The sequence below is a fragment of the Erpetoichthys calabaricus genome, chromosome 7 (assembly GCF_900747795.2).
Source record: "Erpetoichthys calabaricus chromosome 7, fErpCal1.3, whole genome shotgun sequence".
NCBI lineage: Eukaryota > Metazoa > Chordata > Cladistia > Polypteriformes > Polypteridae > Erpetoichthys > Erpetoichthys calabaricus.
In genome coordinates, this window is record NC_041400.2 from 39,605,738 (window position 1) to 39,619,742 (window position 14,005).

The 14,005-nt window shown below is 39.0% G+C and overlaps 1 protein-coding gene across 1 annotated transcript in view; it reads left to right on the forward strand.

Annotated features, from left to right (window-relative positions):
* The window catches only part of npr2 (natriuretic peptide receptor 2), a 200,743-nt gene that overhangs the window by 183,436 nt on the left and 3,302 nt on the right, over nt 1-14,005 (forward strand). Inside the window, exon 20 of the mRNA XM_028804819.2 lies at nt 5,130-5,228. Coding sequence (XP_028660652.1) covers nt 5,130-5,228 — 99 coding nt within the window. The remainder of the gene's footprint in view (nt 1-5,129; nt 5,229-14,005) is intronic.

A 14,005-nucleotide genomic window follows, 5' to 3' on the forward strand; every position in this document is an offset into this window, starting at 1 on the left:
TGTCTACAGAAGAATGTGGAGAACTTTAGACTTCATATGAAAGGCATTCTAGCTTCAAATCGAGCTGACGTTCAAGCTATTTGAAGAGCAGCATGATTTTTAAGTGACTCTCTGCCACCTTTAACTTCAATCTGCATGATTTCTTTTTAATGCCTGCTGCTTATTATTATTTATAAATTCTTTTCAAGAGATATTTAATAAAAAGTCTTGGCCAACTGAAGCATGAAATAACATCTGTGATTATATTAATGGAAACGATAACAAAGCAGAGAGCTCAGGAAGTAAGAAAAATTTCATCCATCTATCCATCCATGCATGAAGTCTGCTTAATGCAGTTTTGGATGCGTCTTCTTGTCTCGTATATAATAGCTGGTTGGCTGTGTTGTGCAAGTTTAAGTAATTAGGGGAAAGATCAAGTAAATAAAGTATATAATTAAGATTAATACAGTATGTCAGTTTTGAGTAAGAAATCACGAACTTCTGGACATGTCGTAATATCCTGTGCGCTAAACTTAAATATTGAGAGCATATGATTTTAAGAATGTCCAGCAAATCACATATTAATTGTAACATTGAAAAGTTTTGTGCAGTTACACCTGCATTTTCTTTTTTTGCAGCATTATTCACTTTCTTTACCACCAAGGGAACATCGGGGAGCGTACACTGGCACAGACAAGAAGGGCTGTTTTAACCAGAGGGGTGTGCAAGTTTAGCTGCTACTCAAAGAATACAAAGCACATAGTAATTAAAAAAAGAAAATACATACTGTAAAAGATTGAATGCATGGTTGGTCCTGAAGTGGAAAGTGAATGTAATGAAATAATTCTTCATGTTTTAGTTATATCTGAAAATGTACAACTCGAGCTCAAGCCTCACTAGACCACATGTTTTGGGCCTGTACCAAATTAACAATATTTTGGACAAAAATGTTTGCACGCCTATCAGACAGTGTTGGTGTCACAATCTCTCTTAACCCACTAACAGCTGTGTTTGGTGGACACCCAGACAGCCTTAAAGTGGAGAAGGACAAACAAACTGGAATTGCCTTCACTATTACCATGTAGACGTGTCCTGCTCAACTGAAAAACTCTCCTATTCTAAGTCAGTGGCTAACTGATGTTATATACTATTTGAAATTGGAAAAAATCAAATTCTCACTTAGAGGATCTGTGCAGAACTTTTTCAAAACCTGGCAGGATCTAATCAATAATATTTTAGAATAAGCTTCCATTTCAAGGAAAAGGATACCCTTCTTTTCTAGCTCATTTTATAGAGTAGCTTCAGTTGCTGGCTCCTCTCTCTTTCTCTTGGGTGGGGGGTCGAATTTTGTTTTGGTTTTGATTTGTTAAATTTTGACTGTAAGGATTGTTATCTGTTTCTAATTAAAATCAATAAAAATGAAAATGTACAAGTTTGGTTTAAATTACAAAAGAATGGTGAATAGAGCAGAATAGAGTAGTTTCAGTCTAAAAATGCTTGCCTTAAATATCAGTATATTCCCGGATGTGATCATTTCTTTCTTTCTTTCTTTCTTTCTTTCTTTCTTTCTTTCTTTCTTTCTTTCTTTCTTTCTTTCTTTCTTTCTTTCTTTCTTTCTGACGCACTCTCCAATGAGTTCTACTGACCCTGCTGCTTTGTAACCGTCATTGATAACAAACAATGCTGATATCATACCGAGAGATGACTGCACATAAACTTATTCTATGCAAACCTTGCCCTATTTATGAGAGGCGAGTGTTGGATTGCATAACCATTCAATATTTTATCATACCGCTCAGCAGAGATGAATCAGTCACTCACCACTCTGAAACTGCATTTTCCCTTAAAAGGACAGAAAGTTAAAAGCATAATGATCCCAACTACAAGAACAAATAATTATATGTTTTCTTGTTCAAATTGTAGCAGTAGATTTGTAAATATAATACATTGTAGCCTGCCTACCAGACATTGTTGTCTGTTAAGCTTTAATCTAATTTAAGTTCAATTTAAGGTGCACTTAAATAACATAATAACAAAAAAATAATGATAATTGTTAGTGTCCAAATAGCATTGACAGATTGACATTAGAGCTAGCCAATGATTATCATATTTTTTAACCGTTTGCTCTCATGTGTGCTCTCCCCGTGTCTATGTGAGTGATGTGGGCATTCAGGCTTCCTCCACCATCCCAAAGATTGTCACACTGGTTATCGATTCCAAATTGGTTTCTTCTGTGCACCTAATGCAGCTAGGATAGACTGCCGCACTCAGCAACATTGAATTGGGTTTGGGAAACGAATGAATTGGTGGATGCTTGCTTGGGTCAGTGATTCCTGCCCTTAACACTTTTTTTATTATGTTACTCAAATTGATTTATAGCTTTTTAGGATCATTATTGTCATCTGTACAGAGCACAGTGAAATTCTTACTTGTGCAACATGCAACACGTCACTTGTTATTGTAATATTTTACAAAACATACTGTAGAGCTGCACAGTACTTGCTCTTTTTTTGCTGTTTTAGTAACTTGCGATTCTTATATTAGACACGCTAATTTAAAAAAATGAGCGACTTTGCAGACTTGCTGTTTTTATAGGTGCCCCGGAGGCTGGCTCTGAGATAGCTTATTTGCATGATGTAGTGCCAGCTCATACTACGGATGACTCATCCCAGGCTGATGTGACTTGTCAGTGCTGTCACATAGCCGTCCCTTTGTTGTCACTGTCCCCATTTGACCACTTCCAACTCTTCAGAAAGGGCTGGGTGCCAAGGTAGTGATGGGATGTTAAGTATGGTGCTGTGATGCGGTGCAGCAGAGGTGTTAAACATTGCCCTTTTGCGTGGTGATCTGTCTTTGACCAGTGATAAAATTAACCTTCTTGCAGGGAGCTGCAAGTGCACCAATATCTTGGCTGTATTTCTTCACCGAATTCACACTGCAAACACCATTGCAGGTCCAGATTCTTAGCTTTGAGACACTCGGCTGTTCCATAATGCCTGCGTAGTTTTACCACCAGCCCTGCTTCATACTGTTCAACTGGGGTAAATGGCAACTCGATCTGCCACACTATTTGCCAGCTCCATGAGCCTGAAGTTCTGCTGGTGTCCTTGCACCCAGGCCAGTGGACCTTAGCAGATGGAGAAGCAGTGGAGGAGCTGCAGACATGCTTGTTAGATTACTTGATGATTAATGTGTAAGTGTGCTTGAGAATATGAGGGTAAATCAAAAAATAAAGGAAATTTGAAAATTACACAGAAACCACAATGGATAGAAGCTGACTTAATACAACACCTTTGCAATGGCTTATAGGTAGTTTTAATACACTCAGTGTGGTGCCCTGCCATTAGTCTAGCTGATGCCAAAGGTCAAATGAACATGGATGCTAAGCTGCAAGATTGCAGCAGCACCTTGTCTTAGTGAGATTTCTTTGGGCAGAGAAAGTCAAATCTGCCGAAAATCACCAAAGGATACTGGATCAGTACGAAAGTGGAAACAGCTTGACTCAATGAAAAGTGTAGGAATGGACACAAATGGATTAAAGAGGGAAGAACAAGTGTAACCAATGAAGCTCGATCTGGTCAACCATCAACATCACACATACAAGCCCACATCAACATGGTGAAGGCCTTCATCAGAGAAGACCAAGATTACATTGTCTGAGGTTGTTGCACATTGGGATATGGATGGTTCTGCACATGCCATAGTGCAATATGACTGGGAGTACCATAAAGTTTGAGCAAGATGGATACCCAAACAGCTTACTGAGGCAACATCTTTCAGTAGAGCAGGTTTCACTTCATCTGCACAAAGAAATCTCACTACAGCACATGATACAATTCCGTAGCGAACGGTCTATGTTCATTTGATCCTGGGTGCAACTTGACTAACAGGAGATCGACGCACTGTGCGTGTTCAAAATACCCATAAGCCATCACGAAAATGTCGTATTGTGTCAGTGTTCTACCGTGTAATTTTCAATTGCCTTTACTTTTCAATTTACTCTTGTATTATGCTATGTACCAGTAATGGCGCACTGCATGTTACACTTGACTTGAGCATTCCTAGTTTTCATCCTCTTTCTCTGTACGTTTAGCATTCGTTTGCTCAGAGGTTGATGTGCTTGCTGCTTCCTGAGCAGCTGTTCTTTTCTCCACCCTAGCAGCCCACTTCTTTTCTTCTTTCGTCGGCATCTTTTTGTGTTACAACTGATTAAGTCAGTGTTTGTTTTGCAATTACTTAGTACGTTTTCTTTAATTTTTCACTTAAGCTGGCACTTAGGTCTTCAATCTGCCTCAAGAATGATTTAAGATATGAAGAGATACAGTAGGAGAAGTGACGGCGAAGATGCCAAGTGTTGATTCTATAATAAAATAAAATAAAAATAAAAATATGAATAACCTTGGTGGTCAATCATCACCCAAACGCAGATAGTAGACGTCACATAGTATATGTGTACTAAATTTCAGGTCATTAGTTGAAACGGTTTGCGAGCTACAGGTGATTTAAAATCCTGGACAGACAAATAGACAGCCACGGTAGCATATTATATAACAAGAAAGATGTTAGTTAGAAGAAAACATTGAAAACTCATGCAGCTTTCATGTGTATTTCATGTAGTACTAGGGTGTTGTACCGTGTTAGCCATTATGGATATAGGTTTAGGTTTAGGTTTTAGGTTTAGGTTTCTTTATTTAGTCATGTTTACACAAGAAAATATATTTTGAAAATATATAGTGAGAGGTTAAGCAAAATGACCCCTTTTATTGGCAAACTAGAAAGATTACAATACGCAAGCTTTCGAGTCAACTCAGGCCCCTTCTTCAGGCAAGAAAACTTCTCACTACATGTGTGTTTCATATAATCCTAATCTTTGAAGCGGATGTCCTATTTTCACACCATTTTTTTGCAATGCTATGCACCTGTATACTTGAATAAAATGACATACTAAAACCTTACAGTAGAAAGGTGGGCCACAGAATCAGTTAAGATGGGTGGAGTAAACCATGGAGGATGTTATTTAATTTGATTTAACAAAGAGTTGTTAGCATATTGTCAGTGTGTCACAAGATGTGTATGTTTATTAAATCATAGCATACAAGGATTTCCCAAGTGCAAGGAGTGGACTTAGCTCATGTTTTCTTTTATTGTAGGTCCAGTATGTGCAGGTGTGGTTGGCCTGAAAATGCCCAGATATTGCTTGTTCGGCGATACCGTCAATACAGCATCTCGAATGGAGTCAAATGGGGAAGGTAAGCAGTTAAAAGCCTTCAAGATTCTGTTTATAGTCATGTTTTCTTCCAAGTTCTCTAATTTCAACTCAGAGTTCAGCTTGGTTAGCGACTTGACATAAGTTAGCTGAGTATGTGTGGCTGCAGTGAACGGGTGTCCCATACAGTGCTTGCCCCTGGCTAACAAATAAAAGAATGGAGATTGTTGAAGATGCATTTGTACTGTAAAGCTCTGAGATGTTAGCACTTATGGACTTACACTTATTTTTGTTGCCCTTTAAATTAGTTTGCTATCCTTGGAAGGCCTGTTTGCTATGTCACGCTAATATAATAATAATAATAATAATGCAGTTTATTTATATAGCGCCTTTCCAATGCTCAAGGCGCTTCACAGAGTCTTAGAAAAAAACAGAAGGGTATATGTAACATTGGATACAAATGTTTTCCTGAATAGAACAATGAAACAGATAACAAAGCATTAAATAGGATAAAGAACAATAAACCACAGTAAAATACTAAATTCAATACTAAAAGAAAAACCTAACAAATAACCTAATTTGTGATATAACAAATACACAAATTATCCTGAGCACCTGGACAGAGAGGTAAACTGAAAGAAAGGGCAAAATGTTAAGTTAAGTTAAAAGCCTTCCCAAATAGATGAGTTTTAAGTTGTTTTTTAAAAGAATGAATGGAGTCAGCTGATCTAATTAATTTTGGGATGTCATTCCAAAGTCTGGGTGCTATGGAGCTGAAGGCCTTATCACCCATAGAGTGCAGGTTAGTGTGAGGCACACCAAGACTACCAGAATCAGAGGACCTTAGTAGGCGGACAGGAGCCTAGTAATTTAGAAGGTCACTGATGTTGTCCGCTGCAAGGCCATTTAAAGCTTGGTAGGTTATTAATAGAATTTTACATTCAATCCTGTAAGATAAAGAGAGCCAGTGAAGATGGAGCAGGATGGGTGTGATGTGCTCGCTGTTGCTGGTTAGAGTAAGGACTCTTGCAGCAGAGTTTTGAATCAACTGGAGATGTGATAGAAGATTAGAAGGGACACCTGCCAGCAGCAAGTTACAATAATCGATGCAGGATGTGATAAAAGCATGGACAAGTTTCTCAGCATTAGAAAAGGAGAGGAATGAGCGAACACGGGATATGTTATGGAGGTGAACGTAAGAAAGTTTCTTAATGTGGTTTATGTGGGCAGAATAAGAAAGGGGGGAATCAAAAATGACACCAAGATTCCTTGCATCAGAAGAAGGTGTGATGAGATCCCCGTCAAGAGTGACTGGAATGGAGCTCATTTTCTTAAGTAGCGAATAATGTGCCGATTTGCAGGAGTTCAGTTTTGTTGCAATTTAATTTTAAAGGTGGTGACAGCGTGGCTCTGGCTGGTTTGTCTTTTCATAAGCTCACTTATGGTAGGTAATGAAGCTCCTCTTTTGAAGAATTGTCCACCAGCACAGATTTGTATCACGTTTTAGGAACATTGCAGTTTGGCATTTGGTGGCAAAGACATTAATGCTCGTGTGCTAGTGCCTTACAGTTACAGTGACCAGGATTCAGCCTGGTCACTATCTACGTAGAGTTCCTGGCAATGTTTTAAAAGCTTCATCATCTTGCCTAGTAAAGAAGAAAAATAGAATTGTCAACAAAGGAGGACTGGTCTCCAAATATTATTATTATTATCATTAATTACATTTATATAGCATTCAAAGAGCTTTAGATTGTGAGTAGGGACCCATTTCAAACACAACCTAGATGATGTGACAGCAGCCATTATTGGGCCAGTTCGCTTAACACACATTAGCTGTAAGGTGGTAAAGGGGTGAGATAGACAGTCATTTAGTGACAGGGATAGTTAGGAGGCCAGAATGGATGAGGTTATGGTGGGCAATTTAGCCAGGACATCGGAATAAACCCTACTCTTTTTGAAAGATGCCCAGGGATCTTTAATGACCACAGAGAGTCATGACCTCAGACTTGCCAGAAGTCTGTATGACCATCAGCATCAAGTGACTCCATGAGAACCCTAACTACAAAGAGGACTATTTCATTTATGTTAGGTAGAATGCCCAGAGGGGACTGGGCGGTCTCGTGGCCTGGAACCCCTACAGATTTTATTTTTTTCTCCAGCTTTCTGGAGTTTTTTTTTGTTTTTTCTGTCCACCCTGGCCATCGGACCTTACTCCTTTTCTATGTTAACTAATGTTGCCTTTTTTTAATTTCTTATTTTGTCTTTTATTTTTCTTTTCTTCATTATGTAAAGCACTTTGAGCCTCATTTTGCATGAAAATGTGCTATATAAATAAATGTTGTTGTTGTTTTATGTCTCATCCAAAGGACGGCACCAGTTTTACCACACAGTGTCCCCATCACTGCACTGGGGCATTGGGTTCCACACACAGACCAAGGGGTAAGCGCCCCCTGTTGGCCTCACCAGCACCAAACCTAGCTTTTCCTAGATGGTCTCCCATCTAAGTACTGGCTGGGCCCAAACATGCTTAGCTTTGAATGGATGGCCTGTTCTGAAGCGCAAGTGGTATGGCTGCTGACAGTCAGCATGATTTTTCTAGGCAGCCTGATTTCCTTTGGCCTCCCAAAAATGTACTGACATATTTCTGGTAAAAGAACAATGTGTGTGTGCCCAGGAATGTCATAGTGCCTAATTTAGGTTTGTTTCAGCCTTGTGCAAAAAGCTGCTAGCTCTGGTTGCAGCTACAAGTGATGGTTAGAAAATAGACAGTATGTTTATTATTAACATCCCAATAAAATAAATATCTGTAGTGAAACAATAACCACAAGCACACAATGCAGCCAACAAGAAGATTTCTTGCTTCTGAAGGCACTTCACCTACTCTGTACATTTGAGACTGCAGGTACGGTTTTGTTGCCAACTCCTCCCACACAGAATAACTTCTTTGATTAAGCAGAGCTCAAGTGATGTGTGCCTTTTACAAGATGAGCATTCACAGTCAAAAGCCAGAATAGTCACTTAGTAGCATTCTGGTTTGCTTCTGAACGACTAAGATTTGCTGAGTGCAGAGACCCTATGGTTTTTAGTTTTTGTGGTGACTCAAGGCAAATGTCCAGTCATGGCCTAACACCCACCAACCTACTTCTCCCAGATAGCAGACATGTAAAGTGAATATCTTAAATACAATGATATATGACTGACAAGAATGAAGGACAGGGGAGTAAACACAAAACATTCTAACATAACACACTAGAAAGTTATGTTCAGACTATATAACGCACTAGTGACACAGCATCTGGAGTTTTGTATGCGGTACTGGTCACCACATGATAAGAAAGACAAAGCAGCACATAAAGCTGTGCAAGAGGACAGGATCCAGGTGTAATTTAGGATTTAAAGACATGTCCTACTCTGACAAACACATAGAATTAATCCTGTTTAGTCTGGAACAGAAGAGACTGAATGGGGACCTAATCCAGGTGTTCAAAATTCTCAAAGGCATTGATAAAGTAGACCCTGAAGAATTCTTTCAGCTTATTCGTGGACTCCATTGGACGTCAAATGGAATTGCATTTAGGAGTGAACCCAGGAAGCACTTTTTTACACAAGGAGTTGGGAGAATATGGAAAACTACCGAGACGTGTAGTTGAAGCAAAAACTTTGACAACCTTTAAGGAGCGCTTGGATAAGAAACTAGGATCAACAAACTTTTGGACTGAATGTTCCCTTTTTGTTTATCAAATTTCCTGTGTTCTTATTCCCAGCATAGTGACACCACAATACATCATACAGTCATAAAATCTGATAATTACTCTAGCTCACCAATGTAATAGTACATGAAAAATGCTAACCAAAATATCCTGGTGCTGGTCCCCAAACAAATTTTTTTTTCCTAGACTAGGGGGCTTCGCCCCCTGCTCGCTTTGCTCGCCGGCCCACGTGTTTGGTTTTCCAGATACACATTTTTAAGATTTTTTTTTCTTTGAATTGTTGCTATTTCATTAGTTTCACTTTTATTTCAGAACTTCTGTTAAAGTCAATATTTGGAATCTTTGGAGTCCCAATATGCTGAATCTTTTAAATAAGGTCCGTGAGACATGTGTTTAATGACTTTGTACTATAATTCAGGATAGGTTTCTCTGTTTGGAATTTTAGTACAGACAAAACGATCTTCAGTAGTTAAAATTTTTTTTACGCAACGTAACCAATAAATGCATGTGAGGTAAACATCGTTTTTCAATTTCTCTGACTTAAACTTCAAAGCCTTACAATATTTACATACCTCTGACATATCACCTATGTCCATATATTCAATCTCTATTCGCCTTTTCGTTATTTCTCCGAGTAATAATTTCTCTTTTTTTGCACTAATGCGATGTTTACAGTCTTAGTTTTGACACTGTCGTTTTTTTTCTGTTTTCATATTCTGTATCTTGCTCTGCATATGTATTGTGCCTACGTTTTTTTGAGTCTTTTGAATTCCAGTTTTCATTATCTCTAACCTTCTCTGCATGTGTTTGGCCCCCTTGTTTTTTAACCTCTTTATGACGCTTTACTTAAGACACCTGGTCCGTGGTGATTATTTTTCCTTTTTCAAGTAATAATTTTCGTTTGTTTGCGCTACTGCGATCTTTACTTTCTTTTTTTTATACTTTGTAATTTTCCTGCTTTCATATTCTTTAACTTTCTCCACATGTGTATCGTGCCAACGTTTTTTTTTTTGAGCCTTTCGAATTCCACTGCTTTCATAATCTCTAACCTGCTCTGCATGTGTATAGCGCCAACATTTGTGAGCGTCTTTATGAAGTTCTACTTTGTCTTTTACTCTCCATCTTTTAATTCTGAGCCCGATTGGACGTGCTTTTTTCAATTCCACTTGTTCTGGGCTGATAATTACTTTCCTTATTTTCTGAATTTGCACCTAGATTATTCTTTTTCTTTTTTGCTCTTTTTTCTCTCCAACGCTTTTGAGTCTCTTTTCTCTGCACTGCTTTCTTCTTTGCTTAATCGTCGACGTTTAATTTATAACGTATTGTCCTTATATGCTTTATATGCGCTGATACCCTGGATCTGTGTGTGCTGAAATCCCTTAGATGACTGAGTGTTTTGCTGCCCGTGGTCTTATTTGATATTGGTTGTAAGTAGGGGGTGTTTGCAAGAATCTCATGTTCTACATCATCGCGAGACGGTCCTGGGTCAATCTCTTGGCACAAAGTCTCATGTGTAAGGTCCCCGCAAGACGCTCCATGGCCATTCTCTTTTGTCTCGCAGGTCTTTTAAGTGTCTTCCGTGATCTTAACGTGAAGATCATGTCTTGTCTCCCATCTTTCTCTCCCAGGATTTTTTTTATAATAGATAAACATAGAAAAATCAGATGATTCCACTGCACTGCTTTTCACCCTGCTGACACATGATTGTACTGTCTAGTCTAGCTCCAATCACATCATCAAATTTGATGATGATACAATGGTGGTAGGCCTCACCAGTAACAACAATGAATCAGCATACAGAAAAGAGGTCAACCATCTGACAGACTGATGCACTGACAAGAACCTGTCTCTCAACATCTCCAAAACAAAAGAGATGGTTGTTGATTTTACAGAGTTCTGTTCAGTTCATAGTCTACTTCACATAAATAGCTCCACCATTGAGAAGGTAGGAAATATCAATTTCCTTGGAGTTCATATCACTGAGGACTTCACCTGGAGCCTCAACTGTTCATCTGTCACCAAAAAAGCACACCAATGGCTCCATCATGGTATAGTATGGTAAAACAGTCAAGAGAAATGTAAATCCTTGGGCTTGGACCAGCAAATAGCCAGAGAAAACACCCCTTGCTCTTCTTTCCTCCTTTCTGTTTTTCTGACAGTCATTTCCCTTTAAACACTCCTGCCACTTTTCAAACAGAAAGCCTACCTTCACTTCCAGTTACTGTGATAGAGAATGGTGTGGTGCTGCAGTGATGGTGTTGCAAAATGCACTGGGAAAAAAAAGCCCACTAGCTATGTGAAGCCTCTACAAGTTGAGCAGAAGAAGTTTTCTTTTGACTATTGCGGTCGTGTGATGGAACGACCAAGTCCAAAAAGAAATGTTGCGGCACCACCCGGGTCATTCAGTTTAATTGGTTGAGTTTTCAAAGTAAAACAAGTGCAAGTTGCCACGGAAAAAGGCACAAAACAAAATAACAAAATGTAGCTTTCTCAAGGCTGGGACAGTCTTTCAAGCAGGCCAACTATTGTCTCCTTGGTCCTCAATTAGATGCCTCCTTCGAGGGGTGCCCAGGCTTTATAGGGGTTTGACCAGAAGAGGTGAAGTCAATTGCCCACACTGGGCGACTTCTCGACCTTGTGGAGGAAAAAGGGAGAAGATCCAGTAGCAACAGAGCCCCTTCTTGTCCTGGGCTGGATGAGCCCAGAAGGTACTCCTCAGTCGTGCATGCATGACACTATATTGGCTAAAAAGATTTTTGTAAGCTCTTTGGTTAGAATGTAGGGTTCACATTCAAATGGGATGACTTATATGGAGGAATATTGTTGGACAAAATAAAATAAAAATAGAAATAAATGCATTGTAAAATAGAGCAATAAATACATAATAAAAATATGATTTGTAAGTGTAAATAATTAAATGTACTTATTTAAATATTATTAAAAATTATTTCATTTATTTATTTCAGTGAAAACTCATGCAACATAAAATACGTAAAGACTGATAAGGTGGGCTCTAGCAAGACTTACAGTGGCCATGTAAAGTGAATTCCAATAAAACATCAGTTAGAAACAATGGCGGTCAATGGAGTGCCCTATTATATCAGATCTTTCATGATCGTAGTGTGCACATAATATGGAAAGGCTTATTAATCCTTTCATCTTCATTCTGAGCTAAAACTTAAGCTGACCAGAGCAGTTTTTATTTTTATACTTGATAAAAATTTTGCTTTCATTATGTAAAATTCACGAGAAGCAATAAATAAGGGAAAACATAAAGGTTAAATGAGCACACAAAAGAAACACAGAGCCTTGATTATGCATTGGACATGCCTATGCAGGTCTTGAATGCCTATCTGCCAGGTGGGATGTCACACCCACTTGCACATGGATGAATGGCCACCTGCATCTGTTACTTGTCTCCTGCATCTCCTTTTCAGCTTTGGCCTTTTCCTCCTGTTTCCTCCAATGAGCCTTCTCCCCAGTTCTTCTCCAAATTCTAATCTCAGTACACCTTGCTGCAGCCTGTGGCAAAGATTGAGGCAGGATGTTTCAGGCGGAGCTGGATGTTCGTGACATGCAACAAATGATCTTGGGCATCCTGGCTCTAAAAAAGAAAGGTGCTGGGAAAGTGAGTGAGAGAGACAGACAGACAGAGAAACAGCACAGCTGACATCACCAGGAAGAACTCCACTAACAGCCTATCCTTACTTAGGAGACAAGGAAGCTGATTTAGAGGGCCATTGGGGTCCAGAAGGTTATAGTTTAACGTATGTAAATGTAAAGTATTACAAGTAGGAACTAAAAATGTTAGGTTTTACACAATGGGAGGTCTGAAAATTGAAAGTACCTTGTGAGAAGGATTTAGGAGATATAGTGGACTCAACACAATCTACTGCCAGATGGTGTTCAGAAGCCATTAAAAAGGCTAACAAAATTTCAGGTTACATATCACAATGTAAAGAGAACAAGTCAATGGAGGATATTATGCTAAAGCTTTATAACACACTGGTGAGACCGCATCTGGAGTACTGTGTACAGTTTTGGTCTCCAGGCTACAAAAAGGACATAGCAGTTCTGGACAAGTCCACAAAACACTGACTAGGCTGATTCCAGGGCTACAGGGGATGAATTATGAGGAAAACCTAAAAGAGCTGAGCCTTTTCAGTTTAAGCAAAAGAAGATTAAGAGGAGACACGATTGAAGTATTTAAAATTTAGTCCAGCAAGATTTCGAGAACAAAGTTAGAAACTTGTTAAGGGTAAATTTTGCACAAACATTACCAAGTTTTTCCTTACACTGAGAATCATAAACACATGAAATAAGTTATCAAGGAGTGTGGTAGACAGTAGGGCTTTAGGGACTTTCAAATTTGACTTGATTTTATTTTGGAAGAATTAAGTGGATAGGACTGGTTAGCTTTGTTGGGCTGAATGACCTGTTCTTGTCTAGATTGTTTTAATGTACTCCTTTAGCTCATGTTGACATGGAGGTGGATTTATGGATCCATTCCATTTTTGAAGGTTGTGAGTTCACGTCTAGCCACCAACATTTACCACAGTGCAAATCAGTCAACTGAGAAGGCTCATGGTGTGAGATTGCAAGCCCCCCGACACAACAATTGGCGTAGTCACAGTGGTGGGGGTGAAGTGTAGTGTCGGTGCAGAGCTATGCAATCGAGAGTGAGCTGGGTGAGCGAAAGAGCCCAGCAGTTTTACCAGGAGTCACTCTGCTTACAGCTTGTCCTTACGTAAGAAATAAGGGAGTTCCTCCTTTAACCCACACTGACAAGGAGGCTGATTTAGAGAGTCATTGGAGCCTAGAAGGTCATGGGTTTGTGGCTGGCCACAGGCAGTTACCACAGTGCAAATCTGCAAACCGAGAAAGCCTGTGGTGTGTGTGAGACCACAACAAAACACAGACTTATTAAACTGTACTGCATTTAGTATCTTATTAGAGTCTGTTTTCATGATGAACGTTATTATTGAATTGTTTCCACTTTCGTGTACTGTATCATAGTATTACTCGAGCAAAATGGAGTTGTTTTTAGAGGTAAAGGAAAACATTTTTCACTATAAATTATTGTTAAATATGTGTCGAAGTTGCAACAACT